Source organism: Rhinatrema bivittatum, chromosome 4 (assembly GCF_901001135.1).
Source record: "Rhinatrema bivittatum chromosome 4, aRhiBiv1.1, whole genome shotgun sequence".
Lineage (NCBI taxonomy): Eukaryota > Metazoa > Chordata > Amphibia > Gymnophiona > Rhinatrematidae > Rhinatrema > Rhinatrema bivittatum.
In genome coordinates, this window is record NC_042618.1 from 248,779,333 (window position 1) to 248,806,856 (window position 27,524).

The 27,524-nt window shown below is 41.4% G+C and overlaps 1 protein-coding gene across 2 annotated transcripts in view; it reads right to left on the reverse strand.

Moving 5' to 3' along the window:
* Window positions 1-27,524, reverse strand: part of IPO8 (importin 8) — a 285,959-nt gene that overhangs the window by 204,908 nt on the left and 53,527 nt on the right. For both annotated transcript variants that reach the window (XR_003856437.1, XM_029600000.1), the window contains exon 4: window positions 4,988-5,146. Coding sequence is in view for 1 of the 2 variants with exons in the window: in XM_029600000.1 (XP_029455860.1) it covers window positions 4,988-5,146 (159 nt within the window). In the remaining variant the exon portion in view is untranslated. The remainder of the gene's footprint in view (window positions 1-4,987; window positions 5,147-27,524) is intronic.

Sequence of the window (27,524 nt, forward strand, 5' to 3'; positions counted from 1 at the left end):
TGCAATGCCCCCAAAGAGGATACAGACCTCATGCAGATCTGTGAGACATGGTCCGCGAGCATTGGGGGCATCAGCGAAAACTGGACCATGCCATAAAAAGAGCCGGTGAGTGGTCAATGACCGGTGGCCACTGTGGAGCGACACAGCCGGGAATCAACCGCAAGGAAGGAGAAAATCTTACCACGCTGCCTTACCGAGGCATCAACAGAGAAGAGGAGGGAACCTGGCGCAGGAAGTCTGTAACTGACCAGGAAAAACAATGAAAGATACAAAGAAAATATGAAGAAAAGAGCAGAGCTCCATAACCGCAATACGAAAGCACTGCGGAAAAAACAAGACTGAAGTGGAACCCTGCATGGACACATGGATAGTGGCATGCTGTGCCGGGCTCCATCCGATGTCATCACCCATGTGTGAGGACTACCATCCTGCTTGTCCTAGGAGAAATAATCCATTCTAGAACTCTCATGATTTTAAAGACCTCTATCATATCCTCTATCAGCCATCTCTAATCCAAGCTGAACAGCCCTAACCTCTTTAGCCTTTCCTTATAGGGGAGCCATTCCATTCCCTTTATCATTTTGGTCACCCATCTCTGTACCTTCTCCAATGCAACTATATCTTTTATAAGATGCAGAGTCCAGAACTGTACACAGTACTCAAGGTACAGTCTCACCATGGAGCGATAGAGGCATTATGACATTTTCTGTTTTATTTAGCATTCCCTTCCTAATAATTCCTAACATACAGTTCGCTTTTTTGATTGCCACAGCACACTGAGCCGACGATTTCAATGTATTATCCACTATGACGCCTAGATCTTTTTCTTGGGTGGTAGCTCCTAATATGGGTCATAACATTGTGTAACTACAGCATTGGTTATTTTTCCCTATATGCATCACCTTGCATTTGTCCACATTAAATTTCATCTACAACTTGGATGCCAAAACTTCCAGTCTCACAAGGTCCTCCTGCAATTTATCACAACCCGCTTGTGATTTAACTACTCTGAATCATTTTGTATCATCTGCAAATCTGATTACCTCACTTGTGGTATTCTTTTCCAGATCATTTATAAATATATTGAAAAGCACTGGTCCAAATACAGATCCCTGAGGCACCTCCACTGTTTACCTTTGACAACTGAGAAAATTGATCATTTAATCCTACTCTCTGTTTCCTGTCTTTTAGGTTTGAGGCCAATGACAAGTCAGCATCTTGAACTACATGATTGGAAAAAGGCCATTTGACAAGTTCAATACTCAACAATTCGCCAGTCAAGAAACTTTCCTAAATGAATTTGTCTTCTATGCAACTATAGATACTTTTTTCAACATCACAAGTTAGTAAACTGTTACAAAGCTTTCAGGAAAATTCAAATTTTCCTTGCAAGCTATACTTCAGTAAGACAAGTCATTGTACCACACTACTGTAGTCCTATAAATGCATTCCATTATTTACAATGGAAACATTATATGTTAAAATCTCTCAAAGAAATGTAGAAGTATGGCAGCATTTAAAATGAAAACAATCAAGCTTTTGTTTCCAATAGATTTCCTATTAAATGTAAAGTTGAAAAAGAAAAGGAATAAGGGGCTTACTCGGTGCACTAACAATGTTTTCTAAACAAACTAGCATGGCCCTTTATTGTTCTGTGTCAAACTGCTCACACATTCTATATGACATCAGCTGAGCACTACTGCTGCTACAGCCAATAGGATTCTTTTGTATTTTACTGTCCTGAACGCATCATGCTCACAGAATGTTTACCCACATTAATGCACAGACTGGCAACACAGTCCCGACTTTATCAATATTTCTATATAACTCTCCAGGTCACTTATAAAGCATCTATGAGCCGCTGAGGTCCAGGAGAACAAGGCAAAGTCACTAAACTGAATGATAAATGTAAGTCCAAAAAATAAGGTTAAAAGGAAGTTGAGAACCTTAGTAGGTCTGAGGGATAGCTCAGTTACCTAAAGTATCTATCTACAACAGGTTCAGATCACAGCAAGTTTTGACTTTTCATTTGCCAAGGCAAATGAATGGTGATGATAAGAATAACTGTATTATGTCTGGACTAGGCTTTGGGAAAAAAAAAGCTTTATTTACATACAATAAATCAATGACTGGGCAGCTCTGGCAGTCTGCATCTAATGGCCACTGATAAGAGCTCACCAGACTCCCTACTAACCTTTGACTGAAGCTTCTTCAAGACTGCCATGTTCCTTTTCAATAGAGTCATATATCATAAAGAGGAACTAAATGTATATATTTATCAAACATCTATTATATAAGACATATTTTATACATCCAACCACATAAATAATGTTTTATATAATATATAAAAAAAATTTTATTCTCAAACATACATTGTTTTCACAAACTAAATACATACACAATTTAAATATGACATTTAATAATTTTTTAAAACACTCTTCACATCGCCATTAATAAGAGTATGAACACTCTCGTGGATACGAGGAGATGTTGAATCTCGACAGTATGAACACACTCTAATTAATGGCGATGTGAAGAGAAAGTGAACCGTCACTGTAATAGGAAATAGGTCATTATTTATGCTGTCGGAGAAAGGTCCTGGTTGACGGAGTTTGGACTATGTTATAATATGAAGGATAACCCCTGAAGAAGCAAATGTGCGAAACAAGGTCCTTGTCTGGGATTACTTATCTGATATATAATTGTATGTGGGATAATTTGATAATAACTCCCGTTCAGTGCGAGGTGTTTTAAAAAATTGACAAATTGATAAAGAAAATATCTTGTGTAAAAACAATATCTCAGTATCCCTGTATGCTGAACTTGTGTTTATAATAGTGGGTTGTAATTCATGATTTTGGGATAAGTGCAATACTGTAGGGAATTTTTAGGTAATTGGGTGAATGTGTGAATGAATGTTAGTACATTTTAAAATTGGGGTACTTATTGTTGGTATATTATGTGGAAAATTGGGTAGTTTGGGTATCCACATATGTTAAGAAAAATTATAATTTTGAAATTGCTGATGTCATATTTAAATTGTGTATGTATTTAGTTTGTGAAAACAATGTATGTTTGAGAATAAAATTTTTTTTATATATTATATAAAACATTATTTATGTCGTTGGATGTATAAAATATGTCTTATATAATAGTTGTTTGATAAATATATACATTTAGTTCCTCTCTATGATATATGAGTGTGTGAAGTTGAGGACTATTATAGTACCCGTGTATTATTTACTGTATTTGGTTACCTTTTCAATAGAGGCCATTTTTTAGATTAATACTGCTCCAACTAAACAAAAGGTTCCATTTTGGACTTAAATGTTCTGTGAGGGTTACCATATATAGCTTATTTATTTAGTTTCCTCCTCAAAAATGAGAAATGTTGATGGAGAAATAATGTTTTTGGGGAATGTGATAATATAAAGCTTTCCATGGTTTGGGTTAAGCTTATACAAACCCAGGCTTCTCTGCAACTAAACCACAGAATGTTCATCAATCATTTAAATCTGAAATTGCTCTACTCTCTACACTTGTGAGCTGCCGCAGTATTCACAGAGACGGAGAACAGTAACTGCTTAAAACAGACAGATGTACACAGTGAAAACATGAAAGCAGTGAAGACAGTTTATGCAGCACAAAAACCCAGCATTCTGTATGCTATTAATAGCAAGTAAAAAAAAATTGTGTTTATATTAATAGCAGCTTGTTTTGTGTCGCTCTTAAAACGATGCTGGTCAGATAGTCTTTGGGTTTGTTTTCAAAACCCAGAGAGAGTTACCACTTAATTGTTCTATGGAGTCGTTCTGTTTAACTGTTTCATGTAAAGCCCTGGGCATTTATTTAAGGCCTTTGGCATTTTTCTCTTCCATGTAAACCGGATTGATTTGTATTCCTACAAGAACTTCGGTATATAAAAATTCTAAATAAATAAATAAATAAAAATAAATAGTGCCCTTTCACCAGCAGCAAAAGACAAACAGTTGTAATCAGCATTTATCCTTGAAGCATATTCAAGAACATTAGCTGTAACAGCCAAGCCCCAGATTTCTGTTGAAATCTACTGTATTTTTCGTTTCATAAGACTCACTTTTTTTCCCCCAAAAGTGGGGGGAAAAATGTATGTGCGTCTTATGGAGCGAATATAAAAAAAACAAACAAAAACTAAAAATCTAACAAACCCTCCCCCTACCCTCCTGACTCCCCCAAGACCTGCCAACCTAATTTACTACAATCCCCCTACCCTCCTAACCCCCTCAAGACCTGCCAAAAGTCCCTGGTGGTCTAGCGGGGGTCCAGGAGCGGTCCGGGAGTGATCTCCTGGGCTTGGGCCGTCTGCTGCCACTAATCAAAATGGCGCCGACGGCCCTTTCCCCTTACTATGTCACTGGGGCCGACCAATGGCAGCGGTAGCCCCTGTGACATAGTAAGGGCAAAGGGCCGTCGGCGCCATTTTGATTACTGGCAGCCGACGGCCCTTTGCCCTTACTATGTCACAGGGGCTACCGCTGCCATTGGTCGGTCCCAGTGACATAGTAAGGGCAAATGGCGCCATTTTGATTACTGGCAGCCGACGGCCCAAGCCCAGGAGATCGCTCCTGGTTCCCCGCTGGACCACCAGGGACTTTTGGCAGGTCTTGGGGGGATCAGGAGGGGGGGGGGTTTGTTAATTAATTTAAAGGGTTGGGATGGGGGGGGGTTTGGGGAGGGGTTCCCAGAGAAAGATAAAAGTTTTCTAATCTGGGGAGTGGACCGAAATGGCCCTCCCCAGACCCGAAAACAAAATGGGGAGAGAAAAAAAATGTTATGCACTCCCCTAATTTGCTCCATAAGACGCACAGACGCCCGGGCACAGAGCGGGTTTAGCACAAAATTTATTTTATTTTATTTTTTTTTTAATTTTCCCCCTCTGAATCCTAGGTGCGTCTTATGGTCAGGTGCGTCTTATGGAGCGAAAAATACGGTATATACCCCCACTTACTCATATGTCTTCACAAGCTGGTAGAGGCACAGAAGACTGCCAAGCCAGCTCCCACTGTTTTGGGACTGTAAGTAAAATCCAATCTTGTCTACTACTGCTGTCCAGCGATCCGGAAAGTCATGCTTAATGATAGCCCGCAAGCACATGGTCAGCTGAGCCCTAAACAAAATGGAAATCAAAAGACCATTAGTAAATATGTGAACACGAGCTAGTTCATAAATGCAAAACCTTTTTAATAGAAAGATTTTATTTGTAACATTATGAGAAGGATATTTTCTCACCTCTTTTAAAATCAAGATGTCTATTACTTCGCAAAAAGAATGTACGAAGATTTAACAAGCAGAAGTATTAGGAGAAATTAGAACATGAATGCTCTGAAGTAATAAGTGGTCAAGCATTAAGCAACACCACTATCCTGAACAAACCTCCAAAGATGTGTAAATAAAATGAATCTAAGATTATGTGCAATATGTCTACTGCTTAAAGTCTGAATGCCTAGATTGCTTAACTTTTAAATGTAAGCCTGAAAGGCAGAATAAATAACCCAGATTATACATTTCCCGAGAGAAGGAAATCTGTGTTACCTCACTTCTGAGATTCTTGAGTGGACCCACTGAGTAACTACTCTAAAACTGTAATAAATGGCATTGGCCTGTAACAAGTAGCTCCACACCAAACTAATGGAGCTTACTTTCTGGGATCCTCTTGGACTCCTGGATATGCACCAAAAATTTAGTGTGGATAGGACACTAACCCCTAGATTCATCAAAATGCTATAATATGGCATGTATAATGCCCACGGTAAGAGAAAGGGGCATGTTTAGGGTAATTTTTTAGAATTACCGCACCATGTGGTAACATCATGGTACAGTAAACCTTTCGTACCCCATGGTATTTCCTGTTTTTGCAGCTCGCACTGAAAGAGAAAGAGAAACAGAGAGAGAAAGACCATCTATAAGGCCTTCATAGTAGTCAAGTATTTATATGCCTATAGGAGGGCCAGCTAAAAGCTCAAGGTGAGGTGTTGGTGTGGTTTAGGGTTTAGAGGCCAGTTTTACATGCAGACTAAGACATGCGAACAGCATAGTACACCTTGGTGAAGATTTGGAGTGAGGAAAGTCTCTCAAAGTTGACATTTCTACTATGTTCTCTCGCCCTACCTTGATGGACTCCCCTCAATATAGGGAGAGATAACATAGTAGAAATGTTATCTTTCTGAGACTTTCCTCACTCCAAATGACGTCAAATCTTCACCAAGGTGTACTATGCTGTTCACAAGTCTTAGTCTGATTGTAAAACTGGCCCTAAACCATCTCCAACACCTCATCTCAAGCTATTAGCTGGCCCTCCTATAGGCATATAAACAGCTGAATACAGTGAAGGCCTCCCCAAAGGCACTTGATCTCTCTCTCTCCCTCCTCCACGCCCCTCTCCCTTCAAAGCCCAGAAATGGCTGAAATGCAATTTGCAATCTTTAACGCAAATTGCATTACGGCCGTTTCAGGCATATCGTACAGCTTAACGTCAGGAAAAAAGGTGTAGTTATTTCCGGCGTTAAAACAGTGTGATAGCATGCGTTATGCTATTGCTCGGTGCAATATTGCCCCTCAATTTCATTAATCATGCCCAAACCCCCTCCCCAATCCCACCCCTTCAAATAATTTGCATTCGCGCCCTGTGTTAGTACAATTATCGCATGCGTTATAATGTTAATGCATGTGTTAATGCGTTGTCGCCATAATGCATTTTGATGAATGACCCTATACATTTTTGGCCGAACGGGGAGGAGACATACAGATATGCTGATCTCAAAAACCTTATTTTCTTAAAGCTAAAAAGTGAAACAGCATGTGATTACATCATTTTGGCCATTACTTATTCACAATGATGCCCCCTAAAATGCTTCCACATTCTGGTAGCAGAAGCAGTGTGATCTTTAATGTGCAAGATTCATGCATAAAACAAATGACATAAACAGTGACTAACAGTATTAACTGTAAGGGGCACATGTGCGCAGGAACCCTCATACAGATGTTCATGCTGCACCTGAAGCTGTGTCTGACCCAAACCTTGCAGGAAGAGCCAGACACCACTGCTCTTAGCAGTCCGGTACTTCCTGGTTTGCAGCTCACTCCTCGGGGACCCAAAGCAACTCCTTTGGCAACCCCCTCCCTCTCTTAATGGCTGTGGAAACTAAAACCAGATTCCCCTAACTCTGCCCCAGACAGCTCTGTAACCTCAGCTGATCGCTGGGGAGAGCAACAAAGCTCCGCCTCTGCCTTCAGCTGGCATACCCATCTCTGCTATTGTCTGCCAGTCACCCAAACCCCCCCCAAAAAAAACCCACATACACATAATAAAGGGCTACTTATTTCCAGTGCCCTTAAAGGGACAGTACACTGCCAACTATAACAGTAAGAAATCCAACATTTGTAACCATTTGGTAGCAAATTCCTGAAGCATATTATGAAGGTTATATTTTTTATGCTATGATCAGAATGAAACTATCTATACATAATTTTCTAGATAAGTGAGTTATCACTGCATGTATCTCTATGAAAAAAAAAGGCGTAGCTGCAATGAGTTTTGCAGACATGTGGACCTAGGCATGTGCATTTGTTACTCCATTCGTTTTGGCGGTACACGCATATCTAACAAATGGATAGTGCACGCACAGATATGAATTGTGTGCATGTATATACGTGCTGAGTATATATAGACATACCTTTTGTTCCTGCGCATACAATATCCATTCATCAGATACACGCATACCGCCGAAATGAATTAAACAAATGGAGCAACGAATGCACGTTCCTAATGTGGTCCTATGTTAACTGATTTGGTTACTGTTGTCAGAATGTGCATTGTGGTGAAAACACACTGTGTTAACAGTTTTGCTATAATAAATGCACGTGCACTATAGTGGAAGAATGTGCAGTATGATTAACGAGCGTTAGTGAGAGTAACAAAGAGAGAAAGTGTGTCAATGAGAAAACATGTATGTGATACTCCTGGGGGATTACTGTGCAAAAATTCTACACACAATATTTTAAGATTCTGCAGACTTTGTCAAAAACACCACAATACAATCCATGAAAGTAATAATTAAAATGTAATACAAAAGGTTATCACTCAAAGATGCATTTTACTTAATTTTTGTGCAGAATTCCCCCAGGAATACTGTAAACATACATCATAAGTCCATGCACCTCCCCACTTCCAAATTTGGGAGGTTTATTTATGGTCTCTATATACTGTATTTGATGAGGATCTGGGTCTATGTTCTGCATGTGTGACCAAGGTGAGGTATTCTACTAGCATGTAGTTTATGTGTAGTGATCTAGAGCAGCATGACACTCTGTTTTCCTATTGGTGTTTCAGGGCATGCTGAAATATTTGTAGTGTTGCCTTTTCATAGGAAGGGTTGTTACTGTTCAAATGTGGGCAGTTAGTGCTGTTTTGGTATGGAAAGTTTACTAAATTGTAATTGTAATTCAGTTTACTCACGATTTCTGAATGCCAAGCTCACACCCACTACACATTATAATAAGGCCTAATACCATATGGGTACTAAATGTTTTTTGCAGGTTTTTTAGTTGGCACCACAGCAATACATGTACATATAATATTCATGTTTTTGTAAATGATACTTTTACATCAAAAGACTATACTTTTGAGAACAACCTTGTTCATGTAAAATCTATTATAAATGCATCTTTTTTAATTGTGTATGGCAGGGCATGGGGGGAGGGGTACAAGGCTGTAAGGTTCACCTAGGGCACCTAAGATCTTAGCACCAGCTCTGGTGTAACATATTCTGTTTTCCCACATAGAATTTACATTGTTTGTGGTTTTTTGTCACTTATTCTTGATTTTGTTAAGAATTTAATTGTTGATTTTAGCTAGATTTTGTTGGCAGATTTGAATTTTTCTAGTGTATAATTAATTCTCTCATATATAGGACATACTTGTCAGCCCTGAGGCTTTTTATTGAGGTTGAAATATTTAGTGATTTCAAAATTCAAATGAACTCAGGTACATTTTGGAGTAGATTACTACAATTTTCCATAACCTCCCATATAAATGAACCACTTTGCCATTACTAGCACTACAGAAAAGAAGTGTCTTAGATTTGGCCATCAGAAATCTGGTTGCCTTACTCTAACCTCACCGCATCTGAAAACAATTTTCAGACATAAAAAGTTATTGTAGGAAAAAAGAGAAGCTCATGAATTACTCCAGTAAAATCCACGGGGGATTGGGTTGGGTGGAGAAGGGTGATTGGCAGCACAGTAATTGTTTGCACAAGCAAAACAGGTAGCACCGGCCCTGCTTGAGCTTCAGCTAAAATTACTGAATGGTTCCAAGATTTCTTCACAAATCAAGAGAAAATCCTTAAAATGTGTTGTCTGTCATTTCCTCTGGTCCATATTAATCCAAGGTTTCTCCAGAACTTTCATAGCCCAGTTAATAATACTCTCTGCAAGTGAATGGTTTGTTGATATGTTTTGTAATCTGGCAATTTTTTGCTCTCCCTTTATTTATTTATTTATATTTTGATAAAACATACTTTGACACATTCTGCTTTTTCCCACATCCCAACAAATCTAGGACTGCTTAATTCTTTTAAAAATGTTGGAGGTATATAATTTGGTAGCAGCTCTAAAAGTAAGTTAAAACATGATAATAAAATGAACAGCATCAATTCTTCCTAAGCATGATAAAGAACGGTAGCCAAATTCTGAGATCCTATTTAATCTTCTTTATGAGCAGCATAAAATTTGAGTACAATTTCTCTGACTTACCTGAAATATTCACCCATGAAACTATTTAAAGGAAAATTTCAAATCTATCAGTTAGAGGTTTCAAATTTAGCTGTAACTTCTCTTTTTCCCAATTTACAACCAAAACATGTACAAATGCTTCTATTTTTAGAAGAGATTACATAGATAACAAAGAGTCCTATATATAAACCAGCACATCATATGCAAATAATGCTCATTGTTCTCTGTTTCTTCAATCGCCTTAGTTTAAGAATGACCTAACATAGTAATGACAGCAGAAAAAGACCATCCAGTCTGCCCAGCAAGTTTCTTATGGTATTAACTGCTGCTCTGTGCAGGTTAACCCCAAGCCTTATGTTAAGGGTAGTAATATTTCCTTCTTTCCAAGGAGGAAAGCAAACAGAACTACAGGTCTCGACATGAAACTTCAGGGGGGACGACTCAGAACCAACGTCAGGAAATATTTCTTCACAAAGAGGATGGTGGATGCCTGGAATTCCCTTCCGGAAGAGGTGATAAAGACAAAAGCAGTAAACTGATTCAAAACGGCATGGGATACTGGGGGGGGGTAAACAGCATGGCACGGATACTGGGGGGGTAAACAGCATGGCATGGCAGCTACTAACCCTAACAGAAGGCATGGGGATTACTATCCTTAACCAATTACGGTAGCTTACATAATTCTGACACAAATGCAGTATTGCTCTCTGCTTCAACGGTGATGGGGGGAGGGGGGAATGCATTCAGACTAAACTTTAAGAGCGAGCAGCTCTTACTGTGGCAAAAAAAGAGGGGGCAGGGGACATGACCTTGCTTAGTTATTCTGCTCAATAAAAGTATTTGTGACATAAGGTCAACCACCTCAATTGCAGCTTTAGAATTTCAGTTTCCTTTCAACCAATCTTAAAAAATTAGTTCCTGTTCCAAAAGCTCTAACAATAGATTTTAAAAAAATGTCCATTCAAATTAAATGCCTTCTTGGAATCCAAAGAAAAGAAGTCATCATTTCCCAGTTTAGCCAAGTGTATTAACATCCTTAGTCTTCTAATATTATTTATCCCTTGTGGTTCTTTGATAAATCCTGTATGATCTCTATGGATCATATCAGGAAGAAAATGTTCCAAATATGCCACTAAAATGTGAGCTTGATAATCATAATTGAGCAACCAGGACAAGTGATAAGAACTACATTCCAAAGGTTTGTTTTTTTTTTTTACCAAATTTGTAGCCTTTAACAGACTTTGAAAGGGAGTACTCCTTCCAATACATTATTAGACAGGTCAATTTAGGGGCCAACAAATTAGAGTCACGTCTATAAAAGTGAATGTCCTATCCTAGATTGTTTCCTAACTTGCAGCATCAAGAACTTCTTGGCATGCAATCTTTAAATCAAGTGTCTCCTGACATTAACTGTAAAAGAATAACTAAGAAATTTATCAACCTCAGTTTGACTTTGTAAACTGGAAGATGAAGGCAGGAGAAAAATACTGAAAAGGCTTCACATCTCTTTTTAGGGTTCGAAGTGATCCTCCTTGTGACCAATTAGTACTTTGGATAAATCTTTTCCCCTTTTATATTTTCAATTGTTGTTTAATCAATGGGAGACTTTCCTTTATTATAACAGCAATTAAAGAGTGTAGCCTTACATGTTTGGACCTAATACCACCTTGAAAGCCACCATTTTATACCTTTTATTCTGATGTTCTAGCTCCAATTCCTCCTAGCATTTCTGTGAGCAGAAAATTACCTTGACTACTTCCCTCACAAACTCTGACGACATCTCCCAATTCTCATATAGAGAACAATATATGAAACTGCATTATGGAAATGCAAGTGATAATGTGCCTGGGTTATCTAGTGCAAGTGTTTAATAGGTGTTAACAATGCTGTTAATGCATGTTATCTAGCCTACAAAACCTACACTACTGAGGTAATGTTATGAGAAATAATTTAAGTAGCTCAATATTAGAGCAGCGAATTCTGAGGTCCATATTCAATAGGCTGGGTACTGCACAAGTTATCCGGCAAAGGTCCATGACTGTTTCTTTTTTTTTTTTTAATGCACAACTTACCCGGATAGCTCTAAAGATATCCGGGTAAGAAGCAAGTTATCTGGCCACACAAGGCCAGATAACTTTAGACCTGCTCTGAAGTAGGCCTCAAAATTTAACCGGCTAACCTAGCTGGATATACCTGATATTCGGCTAAGTCAGCCAGATAACTAAACCCCTCCGCGGAATGCCCTCTTTTAACCAGCTAATTTATAGCCTAAGTGGCTGAAATTGCAAAATTAGCTATTTAGATGAACTTTTCAGTCATCTGTCTAAATGGCTTTTGAATATGAGCCTCAATGTGTTAAATTCACAAAATTTAACACTTTTTATGCTAATACCCATATTAAAGCATGCATATTAACACCTGTTTTAATGTGCACTTCATTTGCACATCATCAGCATCGTCCATTAACATACTCATTATCCACTGCATTAATGGCTAATGTTAATGCAGTTTTGTACACTGGCTCCTGAATTTAGAATGTTGAGAGATACATTGGGAAACAGAATATATCATAACAGGATCCTGAAATATGCTCTCATTAAAACTATTTCTTTTGAAATGGCAGATTAAGCCAATGTAAAAATGTTAGAGAGATACGTGCATGGTTGGACTAAGTTACAAATCCTATATTGCTTTTACAAACTTCTTGTAATATAATTTTATTAGAGAGCATTAAATGTCCTAATATAGGATACCCTTACAGTTTTGGTCTGTCTCCATCTGCTGGACAGGAGGCTCAACCCACGGTCTGGACCGATCCGTGGTACTACAGGAACGAAAATTAGCAGGTAAGAACCAATTTTCCTTTTCCATGTATGTACCCAGATCGGTCCAGATAGTGGGTTGAGCCTCCTTTCTATGCTAACAAAAATAATTTTTTTTCATGTAAATTCCTTGTTATGTATTGCTTTGGGAAATTTTGGAACTTAAAAAGTTTAGGGGAGAGAGAAACTTTTGGGGTATATTTAGTGTGTTTAAAAAAAAAAAAAGCCTAAAGGTAAGAAAAAGCTTAGTTTGTGTGTTTGGCCTTCCTTCCCGCCCACCCCTAGCTCATCCTTTGATTTATAGGCAGAAGATACTTTCACATTAATCGATCAACCTTTTATCTAAAACGCAGGATTGCTCCTGGCCTTATCAAGACTTTAATTATCCTGTTGCAGGTCACTACCAGATTAATAGTGAATATAGCTATAAACTTAAAGGAACCTTATTAAACATTCATAATCCGTTAGCAACCTAAACTTATCTAAGAACTCAAAATTAAGGTGAAGGAAGCAATCCAGCAGCAAGAGGTGGGCCTTCTAGTTTTCTGCATCAAATGTTGCATGTATGTTTTTTTTTTATTTTATCTGCTGGTGAGAGGTTATATGTGTGCACCCAGTGCAAAGAGTTCCTGGCTCTCAGAACAAGTCAGATCTCTGGAGGCTAGAGTGTTAGACCTGGAGGAGCTGAGGCAGACAGATTTATAGATGAGACCTTCTGGGACATAGTAGCCAAGTCCCAACTCCAGTCTGGCAGCCCTGCTTCTGCCTTGGAGTCAGAAGGTCTCATGGTCAAAGCATCAACCTGGTGCCAGCAGGAGGTGATCCTGTAGCAAGGGCTTGCTCTCCAGATAATGCATTATCCTTGTGCACAGAGGATGTCTCTCCCAGGGCTACTGCCCAGGTGGGAAGAATTAAGTCAACAATCTTAGTTGGTGATTCGATTACTAGGAATGTAGATAGCTGGGTGGCTGGTGGGCGTGAGGATCACTTGGTAAAAATGCTTGCTGGTGTGAAAGTGGTGGACCTCATGTGTCACCTAGTTAGTATTGTAAACAGTGCTGGGGAGCAGCCAGCCTTTGTGCTATATGTGGGCACCAACAACATAAAATGTGGGAGGGAGGTTCTGGAAGCCAACTTTTAAAAAGGAAAGCAGATCATATTACGCCAATATTAAAAGACCTACACTGGTTGCCTGTTAAATATAGGGCTCAACATAAAGTTCTCTAATTCATAAAACTCTACAACAAAAAGATTGAATGGTTAACCTCAGCATTACATTTTCATATCCCATCAAGAATTACAAGATCAGCAGGTACAGGAATGTTGCCCAAACCATCCCCTAAAATTGTTCATTTGAATAATGTAAGAGGGCTATTTCTATTACCGGGCCCCAACTGTGGAACACTACCACAGGAATTAAGTATGGAATCAGACATTAAAATATTTAAAAAGGGTATTAAAACATGGCTATTCGAACAAGCCTTCCAAGAGTCTTCTTAATGACTATATTTCCCTTTATTTTATATTCTTAGTTACGTATACTATCTCTGCTCTTACTGTTCTGCATCTTTAACTGTTTAAATGTTTTTATTAATTATTTACTATTTTATTTCTTTATATTAGTTTATTATAAAACTTCATTTTAATTTTGGAAATGCAAATATTTTTAAATGAATATTTATTAGCTAATGTAAACCAATGTGATATGTTCTCATGAAACATCGGTATATAAGAATAAATAAATAAATAAAATGAATACTGGAATAACAATAGTAAGTTAGCAAAAAAAAAAAGAATCTTAAGAGGCAGCATTAATAAACCTACAAACATTTATCAGGCCCACCCCACCCATTAACAGTGAAAATATTAGAGCTCCTCTTCCAATTAAAATCCCCCTCAGCTCTTGTAGGTTAATAGTGCGGGTTGGAACCCTTAGCCTTGAGTATCTTGGTAAATATGGGGGGTGAGGTTGTGAGGTATGGGGGGACATTTCTATGATATTTATTGAGGCCTTGATGTACCAGAGTTCAGGCATCTAGACCTCGTATTATTGATAAGATATAATTGGGGGAGGTGGGTGTTGGACTATAAGGAAAACAAAAAATTGGAATGCTACTGTTGGTTATCTGTATCTGGAATAGCTTGATTACTTGGTACTATGACATTAATCTATTAGCTCAAGGCCATATTTATCTCTTAAATGTTAATTCTTGTTATGCTTGGAATCAGCTTTGTCCGATGTCTTATGCTGTATTGATGTTTTAATAAAGATCTCTAAAATCCCCCTCAGCTAATAAATGCAACTCTGGCAATAGGAGGGTATAAAGCCTCATTGATCCTCATTAGATCAGCAAACCAAACCAAGACTAATAAGGGACCCTACTATTTTTCCTTTAATAGAAATCTTCCCTTCATTATCATTCTTGATCTTATCAACTATCGCAGGAAAACTAATAGCTAGTAAGATGTCCACTCTACTCTTCTTTACTGATGCAGTGAAATAAATTTTAATTCACCTGGTTTCTTTTTTGGTTTGTTTTTTAATGAAAATATTCTGCTTTTGAAGAAATGAATTTCTTGAATAAAATAAATAGATTTTAAATTATATACCTTTCTGATGTAAACTTCCACTGCTTAGGAGAATTCAAGCCCTTAACCTTTAAAGATGAAGAGGAAAAGAACCTTACAAAACTCATAAATCCCATAAGTACTGAATTATTTAACAAAGACCTTTCCATCAGATATATTAAATATCTATTCTTTCCTCTAACCTAGGAAACATCCTTATAAATATAACGTTTAGTAAATCCACAATGAAGATATTTTGAACAAAATATGTGAAAAAAAGATTTTGCCACATCGAACGATTACTACAATGTAGATTTTATAATCCATTAACATGAAATAAGTATATGAACTTATTAACAAGGATCAACAGGTCCTTAAGCTACAAGATACTATTGTTATGATACCTATATATGTGCAGCCTTGCACAACCCTAATATATAATTTGTTACATTTATGCATTCTGTCACACCTAGAAAATTATATCCATGGCAGATTCAGTGATCGAGTTTCTTTCCTTAAAGGCGAATTTTAAAAGCCCGATGGGCGCATTAATTAGGAGATGTATGAATATGTCGGGCTCAAGCGAGCCAAGCGGATTTTAAAAGCCGGGGAGCTATGCTCATATTTCCCAGAGAACAGACAACTCGGAAGTTTTCAAAAAGGGGTGGGGCATGGTATGAGCAGGGCATGGGCATTTCGGAGCGTGAACCTGAGATGTGCCATAAATACTTACGCGATCCGGTGCGTGCCAAGGCCCCCCTGCCATGTAACTTTACTTCTGCTATGGATGCCATGTAAGTTTAAAAAAAAATAAAGAAAAATAGGCAAATCTATGGGATTTTAAAGGTCAGGGATAACTGAAAGGAATGAAGACTATTCAACTAGGGGGGTTTGGAAAACCTCTCTGTTAACTGGGCGAACTAGGGATGAACTGGTAAAACTGGGAATAGCATCAGCACGCACCCCTTTTAAAATCCCCCAATTTACACGACAGAAACAGCATTTGCTCACACCTACTTAAAATTTGGCACACATGTGCATGCGGTCAGGCTATTTTATAATATGCACGCAAGTTTTAAAATAGCCGTGTCCCTGGACACGAGCCAAAGCATGTGTGCGCACATATGCTCCTGCATTCTGGTTTGAAAGTTACCATCAGAATCTCAGTATCCCATCAATAAAATGGCCATTAACCTTAATTGAATATGAAAGAGAAATTACTACTTTTCTGATCATTTCCTTTTCTTTAATGAGGACAGTTAATCCACACGTGGGTTATGCACCCCTACCAGCAGACTGAGATGGAGCAAAGCTGACGTCACTGACATCAGCCCGCTAGTATTCTCTGCAAAAGCCAACTGTGGACAACTAAAGAATACATGATCACCCATTAAGACAACCATTCAAGCAATCAGTTACCAGAAAAAAACATTGTCAGACAAGGAGTGCAATATTACTGATCTAGGGACTAGATATGACACTTACCAGTAATCCCCACAAATGCAGCCATTCAGGAGGACAAAAGCACCACCATCCAGCAGCCAAGGGCAGGAAGGTGGATTAACCTGTCCTCATTAAAGAAAAGGAAATTATCAGGTAAGTAGTAATTTCACCTCTCTTAGCATTCAGATAAGTTAATCCATACCAGTGAGATGAACCAAAGCTACACCTGAACAGGGTGGGAGCTGCCCATGGCCTGATCAACACCGCATGCACGAAGGCTGCGTCGACCCGAGCTTGCACATCCAGGCGATAATCCCTGGAAGTTGTGTAAGAAAAAACATGTTGCAGCTCAGCAAAACTCAACGGGAGATAACCATCTAATCTCCGCCCATGACACTACATGAACCCTAGTAGAATGAGCATTAAACTAACTAGGCAACTGCTGCTCAGCATCCACATAACATTTTTAATCCAGTGGGCTATCATACGGGCCAAAACAGTAAAATTTGCAGGAGAGCCAGCACTCCGAGGCGAGTACCCGCTCTTCCAACGCGCGCCCAGGAGAGTGGCAAATGAGGGCCCACGGTAAAAGGAGGCGCTAGGGGCACTAGCGTGTCCCTAGCGCCTCCTTTTTGACAGGAGCAGCGGCTGTCAGCGGGTTTGACAGCTGACGCTCAATTTTACTGGCAACGGTTCTCGAACCCGCTGACAGCCATGGGTTCGGAAAATGGACGCCAGCATAATTGAGCATCCGTCTTTCAACCCGTGGGCTAACGGCCGATTTAAAATTTTTTTTTAAAAATTTTTGATTTTTTTAAATTTTATTTTGGGGCCTCCGACTTAATATCGCTATGATATTAAGTCGGAGGGTGTACAGTTTTTCCTGCTTTTCTGTACACTTTCCTGGTGCCGGCAGAAATTAACTCCAGCCTTAGGGCAGGTGTTAATTTCTGAAAGTAAAATGTGCGGCTTGGCTGCACATTTTACTTTCTGTATCGCGTGGGAATAATAGGGCCATCAACATGCATTTGCATGTTGCGGGCGCTATTAGTTTCAGAGGGGGTGGCCGCACATCGTTTTTGACGCGCTATTACCCTTTACTGTCTAAGGGGGTAAAAATAGCGCGTCGAAAACGTGCGGCCAAACGCGGGCCTGTAAGTCAGTCAAGCTGGCTCACCTTGTTTACTCCCACAGTGTAAAGTGTAAACAGCTGGTCCATCTTCCTGAGAGGTTTAGAAACCTCCAATACCTCATGATATGCCACTTGACACCCAAGGTCCGTAACAGGTGATATTCATCCACTTCTCTTTTCTTGCCCAGAGTCGGCAGGGAGGGAACTGATTGATACAAGTGAAAATTCGAGACCACCTTTGGCCATAAAGACGGAACAGTTTGCATCCAAACCGCTCCAGAGTCACTCGCAGAGACAGTTCCCAGCAAGCAGAGCCACAGTTCAGAAAATCTACATGCAGAATACCATCCTCTAATAAGTAACCTCAGGAAGAGGCTATGCAGTGGTCGAAAGGTGGGACCAGGCAGAAATCTAGAACCAGGTAAGACTCCACAAGAGCACCGGCAACCACAAGGGAGGACAAAGATGCTTCACTCCTTTCAAGAAACGGGCCATAACTGGATGGGCCAACAAGGGTTCACCAGTCACGTGACCTCAGAAACAGGCAAGAGCTGCCACTTGTACCTTCAAAGAATTAAGGGCCAAGTCCTTAAACAACCCATCCTGCAAAAATCCAATCTGAGCGGGATTTTAACCGAACGAGGATGAACCCCTCATTCCTCACATCAAGGCTCACACACTCACCGAATGCGAAGATAGGCTAAGGAAGTGAATAACTTTCGTGCTCGAAGTAAGGTGGAAATCACAGCAGTGGACTACCCACACATCAACAACTGAGCCCTCTCAAGGACCACACTAAGACAAAAAACAAGTCTAATCTTCGAGAATAGGCCACTGCCTTAGCAAATCCCTGTGGACAAGTAATCGGAAAGGAAAGTCCACCAGAAGCCTCCACAGATCTGCATACCACAGCCTCCTGAGCCAATGTGGCATCACCAGAAGTACCAATTCCCATGTGTCTCTCGAACCTCCAAATCATTCTGCCCAACATGGGCCATGGGGAAAAGGCATATAGAAGCTTACCTTCCTATCACTCCTACACGAGGGCATCAATGCCCAAAAACTTCAGATCTCTCTTGCGACTGAAGACGGGAGGAACCTTTGCATTGTGTGATGTCACCAGCAAGCCTAGAAACAGAAGGTCCCAGCAAACCAACATGAGCTGGAATGCTTCGTTGTACAATTCCCTTTCTTCTGGATCCAGACTCTGACTGCATAGAAAGTCGGCTCTTAATTGTCTGTTCCTGCAATGTGTAAGGCTGAGACTTCCTGAAGATGCACTTCTGTCCATTCTATGAGTTGGGCTATTTCCTGCAACACTTGCTGGCTCTTGGCTCCTCCCTAGCGACTTATGTAAGTCATAAGAACATGCCATACTGTGTCAGACCAAGGGTCCACCAAGCCCAGCATCCTGTTTCCAACAGTGGCCAATCCAGGCCATAAGAACCTGGCAAGTACCCAAAAACTAAGTCTATTTCATGTTACTGTTGCTAGTAATAGCAGTGTCTATTTTCTAAGTCAACTTAATTAATAGCAGGTAATGGACTTCTCCTCCAAGAACTTAACCAAACCTTTTTTAAACACAGCTATAACAACTGAACTAACCACATCCTCTGGCAACAAATTCCAGAGTTTAATTGTGCGTTGAGTGAAGAAGAACTTTCTCCGATTAGTTTTAAATGTGCCACATTCTAACTTCATGGAGTGCCCCCTAGTCTATTATCTGAAAGATTAAACAACCGATTCACATCTACCCGTTCTACACCTCTCATGATTTTAAACACCTATCATATCCCCCCTCAACCGTCTCTTCTCCAAGCTGAAAAGTCCTAACCTCTTTAGTCTTTCCTCATAGGGGAGCTGTTCCATTCCACTTATTTTGGACGCCCTTCTCTGTACCTTCTCCATCGCAATTATATCTTTTTTGAGATGTGGCGACCAGAATTGTACACAGTATTCAAGGTGGGGTCTCACCATGGAGCGATACAGAGGCATGACGACATTTTTCATTTTATTCACCATTCCCTTCCTAATAATTCCCAACATTCTGTTTGCTTTTTTGACTGCCATAGCACACTGAACCGACAATTTCAATGTGTTATCAACCATGACGCCTAGATCTCTTTCTTGGGTGGTAGCACCTAATATGGTCACTGTAATCAGTTTGTCCAACATCACTAGGAGCACTCAAGCCTGAAAGCGGTCGACGAATTGTAAGCATGCCAACCAAACGGCATGGGCTTCCAGTCAATTGATGCTCCAGAGGTGGTACTCTGTTCACCAGTGCCTCTGCGCTGTCAACTCCTGATGAGCCCCCCAATCCTGGAGGCTCGCATCCGTTGTGCATAGTAGCAAGTCCGGTGTTCGTAGGGGGAACGCCCTTCATTAGATGATCCACCGAGCAACCACCACTGCAGTCGAATGCTGAGCTTCACCTGTAACTGAAATCATATCAAGTAGACCTGTGACTGTGGACTCCAATATGTAAGCAGTGTGCGCTGAAGAGAATGCATATGCGCCCTTGCCTACGAAACCACCTCTTGGGTGGCTGCCATCAACTCACGCATCTGTAAGAAAGACTACACTGCTGGGCGTATTCTGTTTGTCAAAGGTCACACCTGTGCCATCAGCATCAGTTTTGAATGCAGACCCCTGATAGGGACACCTGTCTTGCTTCGGGTCGAAAACGAACCTAGATATTCCAGTGTCTGGGATGGCTGTAGATTACTCTAGGACAAGTTCACCACCCAACCTAGTTCCTGCAGCAAGGAGATCACTTTGCTCTTGGTCCAAATTAGCTAAACCACAAAGTATGAGTGGATTAGAATGCCATCCTCTTTCAACACTGCCACTGCTAGCACCATGACTTTAGAAAAGGTTCTGGGCACAGTGTCCAAACCGAAGGGTAGTGCTCAAAAACTGATAATGTCGCCCCAAAACAATGAAACGTAGATAACTACTGATGCTCCAGCCAGACGAGAATATGCAGATATGCCTCTGACAATCCAGAGACTTAAGAACTGTACTGCCATTATCAGTGAGCGTAAAGTTTCCATGTGGCAACAAGTCACTTGCAAAAGCCGGTTGACTCCCTTGAGATCCAGGATGGGGCAAAAGAACCCCTTTCTCAGGTACAATGAAATAATTGGAATATCGGCCTGTATTATCTTGAGACATGGGCACTGGAATCACAGCCCGCAGGCTGAGGAGTCTTGCCTACGTACACTCCGCTGTCTGTCTCTTCTGCAGAGAGCTCAGGGAATGCTGAGAAACTCCAGATCATAGATATGTCTTATCACCTCCAGAACCCACTGCTCTGACATGATCTTGATCCACCTCCGATAAAAAGGAGAGACAGGCGACCCCCTATCTCCTGTCGGAACACCCTCATTGAGAGGTTCAGGAGGGAGGGGCACTGCCACTCAAGCCTGCGCCCCATATGGGCTACCTGGGACAAAGGATTGAGATCTCCCTAAAGGTTGAGCCCTATGAGAAGTCGCTTCTCTGTAGAGTCGAAAACGTTTGCAAAGCCTTAGCATGACATATCGCGCCGAATGAGCATGGTGCCTGTTTTTAATCCTCTGATAACCAAGGAACCTTGGACTCACCCCACCGATTGGCCATTTTGTTTTCTCAGTCCAAAACCAGAGTGATCCTTTAAAAGGCCATTTCGTAAGAATAGACTTTGAATTGACTCAGCACCAATTCATCAGCCATAGCTGAGCTCGACCCTGTTTAGCTTCAGAGATCAAATGAGATCAAGCTCATCCAGGGTGGTGAGGTGTAAGGTATTGTCTTGAAATTCAAATCAGCCTCATCGACTTCAAGAGAGCCAGCAAGAGCGATCCACCAGGGAGCAGCAAGAGGCCATCTGCAACTCATTGCCACCACCTCAAGGACTGCTTAAGGATAGTCTCAACTCTTCTGGCTTGCACCTCCTTCAAGAACAATTCAAAAGTGCATAGCGGACAAAGCTCAACTGATACTCATAGCCCCGGCCTGGCCGAGGCAACCATGGTACAGTTTCCTTCTCTGGCTATCCATCATGGATCCAATTCGATTATTTATTTATTTATTTATTTAACACTTTTCTATACCGACCTTCATAGTAGAAACTATATCGGATCGGTTTACATCGAATAGGGTAAAAAACTGAAGTGACAACTAGAATAAATAAGCAAATGAAGGGGAGGAGGAATAGCCTAGTGGTTAGAACAGTGGACTATGAACCAGGAGACCAAGGTTCAAGTCCCGCTGTTGCTCCTTGTGACCTTGGGCAAGTCACTTTACCCTACATTGCCTCAGGTACAAAAAAAAAACAAAAAAAAAAAAAAAACTTAGATTGTAAGCCCTCTGGGGATAGAGAAATACCTACAGTACCTGAATGTAAACCGGTGTGATATCTCAATTGAGATGAATGTCGGTATATAAAAATAATAAATAAATAAATAAATAAATGAAGTGGAAGAGGCAAAGTTACATTCAAACAAGGGGTAAGAACGTGGAAGCTTAATCAGCTGGAAAGAAGGTTGAAAGCTGGCAGTAATTATAAATATAATACAATAGAGAAAAAATATAATACAATAGAGAAAAAACAGGTTAAATCATCGTGTGCTTAGAAGTACCGGAGTCCATCGTTCATGCAGAGGATAAGTCCTCTGCATGAACGAAATCACAAAGATCTTCTCTGCCAAGATCAAGGGACACTTCTACACCCGCTACACTCATCTCTACACTTGACAGCGTGGAGATTGAGAGGCTCCTTCTGGCAGAACAGGGAGTTTCCACTTCAGCACAATTCATTTTGTTAGAATCTAGGAAACTCTCAACCAGGGAAAATTATAGCTACAAATGGAAACGTTACTTTACCTGGTGCACTTCCAAAGGGGTACCACCATTGGACTGCTCACCGGAGTTGCTCATTGATTATCTTCATACACTATATGTAGCTGGTCTAGCAACATCATCCATCAGAGTTCACCTCAGCGCCATATCATAGGCGCCTATCATTGGCCTATCATTGGTCTATGATAGGCGCCTATCATAGACCAATTAACGATATTCCTATATCCAATCACCCATTACTGTCTCATTTCATGAAGGGGTTAACTCACATTCATCCTCCGGTATCTAAACCTCCAGTTCCATGGAACCTCAACATAGTTTTGGAACAGCTCATGCTGTCCCCATTTGAACCCATGGACTCGGCACACATAAAATACCTCACATGGAAAGTGGTATTCCTGGTTGCAGTAACATCAGCACGAAGAGTTAGTGAGTTGCAGGCCTTAGTCCGTTATCTTCCTTATTTGCAATTTCATCACCAAAGGGTAGTTCTCCAAACTCACCCATCCTTCCTACCAAAAGTGGTTTCCCAATTCCATCTCAATCAGACCATGGAATTACCCACCTTTTTCCATAAACCTCATGCAAATGATAGGGAAAAACTACTGCACACACTAGATTGTAAAAGAGCTTTAGCACACTACAAAGAAAGAACAAACTCGGACTCCCGTGTTTCTCAACTCTGTCTCCTTTGACCCGAAGGCACCTGGATTACCAGTGGCTAAACACGCCATCTCCAGCTGGATAGTACAGTGCATCAAATTCTGCTATGATAAACAGAATTTACAATTACATTCTACTCCTAAAGCTCACCAAGTCAGAGCAGTAGCAGCCTCCTTGGCACATCTTAAGAATGTACAACCCATAGACATTTGCAAGGCAGCTACATGGTCATCGCTTCATACCTTCACATCTCACTACTGCCTTGATCAACAAGCAGCCACTGATGCGAAGATAGGGCAAGCAATACTGCAATCTCTATCCTCCTGTCCACAGTGACTGCCACACTGTCAAAGATCACGTACAGCATATATATCATACACAACGTGAACGGGAGCTTGGGACTCCCATGACAGCATGGCTAATTCAGCCCTGCTATTGATGGGAAAAAGCAAGTTTGCTTACCGTAAACAATGTTTCCGTAGATAGCAGGATGAATTAGCCATGCTGACCCATCCTCCTCCCTAGCAGTCACCAAGTCTTCGACTACACTAAGGCTTAATCACAGACTGAGGAGATTCCGTTACTTTCCTGCGTGAGAACACATGCGCAGCCGCAGAGAACAAAGCTCTGTTCTCTGCTTTAACAAGCTCCGCCTCCCAGGCCTGATTGACAGATCCCATGACAGCATGGCTAATTCATCCTGTTATCTACAGAAACATCGTTTACGGTAAGCAAACTTGCTTTTTTTGTCTCTCAATACTTGTCTTAGGCGGATGGAAATGTCACTTTCTCACCAATATTTACTATGACAGGTCTGAAAAGGCTCTAATTCTTACCTCACAGAAAATTAACTCTTTGCATCCCAACTTGTCCAGGGCCGGTGCAAGGGGATTTGGCACCCTAGGCGAGCCTTCTTCCTTGCGCCCCCCCCCGGTCTCGGCCCCGACTCCTACCTCATTCTCAATCACGCCCGCTGACTGGGGTTTTCTGGGTCGCGAGCAGATTGGGCACTGCTTGCGGCCCGCCAAATCTCCACTCCTCTTTGCCACCACTTGCGGCCCCATATGGCTCGCACCCAGTGGCGCACCAAGGGTCTCCAGTGCCCAGGGGCCAATGCATTTGTGTGCCACAGAAAATCAGTGGCATCTCTAGACAGAAGAATTTGTTTTGGGTGGGGGGGAGCCAAAATGACATTTCTTCATCACGCCCACCTCTATAGCATGGATCCTGCTTTAAAATTGGTTATAAAAAAAAGTGTTGTTAAAAAAAGTCCAAAGGGTCCTCTGCATTATTTTAAAAAGCTGGCCAGTTTCACACTATAAAATTATTTGATAGCCTCATTCAACTAATTCTATATGGCTATGAGAGTGAAGTCTGGAATATATAGGAAGGGACAGAATGTCAATACAAATCCTGCACCTCCAGTTCTGTATCTCTGTGCATCCACTGAAATTCCCCCAAACAATGGAGCTTGGATGTTTCCCTTACAGCTCATCATACTAAAAGATATTTTCAAATTCTGGTGTCACCTCACAGCAACAGCAGCACAAACACCTTCCACTGCCAGACACATTGTTAACTAACACAAAGCACCGCAAAAAAGACACCCAAAATCTATACTGCAATCCCATCATAACATAACAGTAATAACACCAAGGACTCAAACAACAATAACCCTACCTGTGAATAAGCAAGGGTAAATATTACACTGGGTCCTAGAATACCAATACACCACCTACTGAGGAAACAAAACAAACCCAATTGCTATAGATCTCTATACAGACACTATATGATAGCAGAATCTCTCATCATGGTCACACACACAGAGCAGAGACAGACCCTCACCAAATACAGAATACAAAATAAAGGAGCACAAATTAGAAAAAACTGAAATGGAAATCCCAAGAAGCCAGACTCTGTGTATTAGCAATGGAAAAACAGAACAACCATTCCTCATAAAACAAATAAAATCAAGAAACAAAGCATCAGTTATAATAGTAAAACCATACTAATAAAATATTTTAAAACTACTGATAAATAGAATTTCTATTAATTAAAATCATATACATTTTTTACAATTTCCCAAACACCAATAAAATATTTCAAAACAGAACATATATCAAATAACACACAATAATTAAAACTAATAAGGATTTTAAAAAGCCCCTGCTGTCCATACATGGGAGCTTTTGATTTCCAGTCACCCTGATATTGTCGAGGATTAGGAGGTTATCCTCTCTCTCTCACACATACTCACATGTCCATTCTCTCTCACACATACACTGTCACATACATACACATTCATGCTCTTATACCCAACCATAACCTCTCGCTCTCACAGACACTGACACACTCAGGCTCTAAGGCACTCTCTCCCCCTCCACACACACCCCCACACAAACTCTTACTCCCCTGGATTTTCTCATACACACTCATGCTCTCACTCTCACTGGCTCCCTCACATACACACAAACACACACTGCCAGGCAAGCTCCCACTCGTTGTCACACAGACACACAGACACACACACACACACACACACACACACACAGGCAAGCTCCTAGTCATTCTCACACTGAACCCCAGGCAGGCTCCCATTCATTTTCACACACACAGACCCCCAGACAGGCACCAATTTATTCTCACACACACACATACACCACAAACAGGCAGGCACCTATTCTCACACATACAAACCCCAGGAAGACACCCATACATTCTCATTCACAGACACACCCTCAGGCAGGCACCCATGCATTCACACACATACACCGCCAGGCAGACTCCCATTCATACACATGCACACACTAAAGGCAGAGACCCCCTCTCTTTCTTTTGCCAGCAACCTCAGAGCCTCTCTCATTCTTCTGCTGCCACTGTCACTGCTGCTGTATGGCTATTGCGGAGGTGCTGATTGCTGCTATTGGCACTGAAGCGCATTCTGCTGCCTCCTCTGTGCAGGCCCCATGAGCTTCCAGTTCCTCTATGCTGATCTCGTACATTGTGAGATCCGCATAGAGAAAGTGCTACTCTTGCACATTCCCAAAGATTACATGTGCCAATCAGTAAAAAGTAATTTATTTCTTTTTACATTTGCTGTCTGATCTTAGTTTTCTAATCGGTTGGTCACAGGCTTTTTTTTTTCCACCTTCCCTTTCTTATTTTTTTGCCAATTCCTTTTATAACATATTTCTTTTCTCTCCATCTGTCTGCTTCCCTCAAACACACATTCAGGTTCTCAATCTCACATGCTTTCTCTCTCTCACATACACAGGCACTCATTCTCACATGCTGTCCCTCATACAAGCATTTATACACAGTCTCTCTCTTGCACATGCTGTCTAACTCTCACTCCCACATGCTGTCTTGCTCAAGCACAGGCTCTCACTGTCACATGCTCTCTCTCATACAATCATTCCTACACACAGGCTCTCACTGTCACATGCTGACTCACACACACACACACACAGGCTCTCTCTCACTCCTACATGCTGTCTTGCTCAAGCACAGGCTCTCACTGTCACATGCCGACTCACACACACAGGCTCTCTCTCACTCCCACATGCTGTCCTGCTCAAGCACAGGCTCTCACTGTCACATGCTCTCTCTCATACAATCATTCCTACACACAGGCTCTCACTGTCACATGCTGACACTCACACACACACACACACACACACAGGCTCTCTCTCACTCCTACATGCTGTCTTGCTCAAGCACAGGCTCTCACTATCACATGCTGTCTCTCACACACACAGAGGCTCTCCCATGCTGTCTCTGCAAACATTCAGGTCTTCACTCCCACACACACACACAGTCTCTCAACTCATCTCATACACGCACACTGTACAAACCCTCAGTCTCTCTCTCACCTCTGGGCCTCCTCTTCACGGGCCACTGCAGGATGGGCTCTGCAGCGGCCCCGGTCTTCTCGAGCCACGCTGATCCTCTTCTGCACGTGGCTGATGCTCCTCCTCCTTCCGGCACGCGGCTGATGCTCCTCCTCCTTCCTGCCCGCGCGGCTCCGGCAACATTTTTCTTCCGGGGCCGCGCGGGCAGGAAGGAGGAGAAGTTCCTGCATTGGCTGATGCTCCTCCTCCTTCCTGCCCGCGCGGCTCCGGCAACATTTTTCTTCCGGGGCCGCGCGGGCAGGAAGGAGGAGAAGTTCCTGCATTGGCTGATGCTCCTCCTCCTTCCTGCCCGCGCGGCCCCGGAAGAAAAATGTTGCCGGAGCCGCGCGGGCAGGAAGAAGGAGGAGCACCAGCATGTTTAGACGCGAC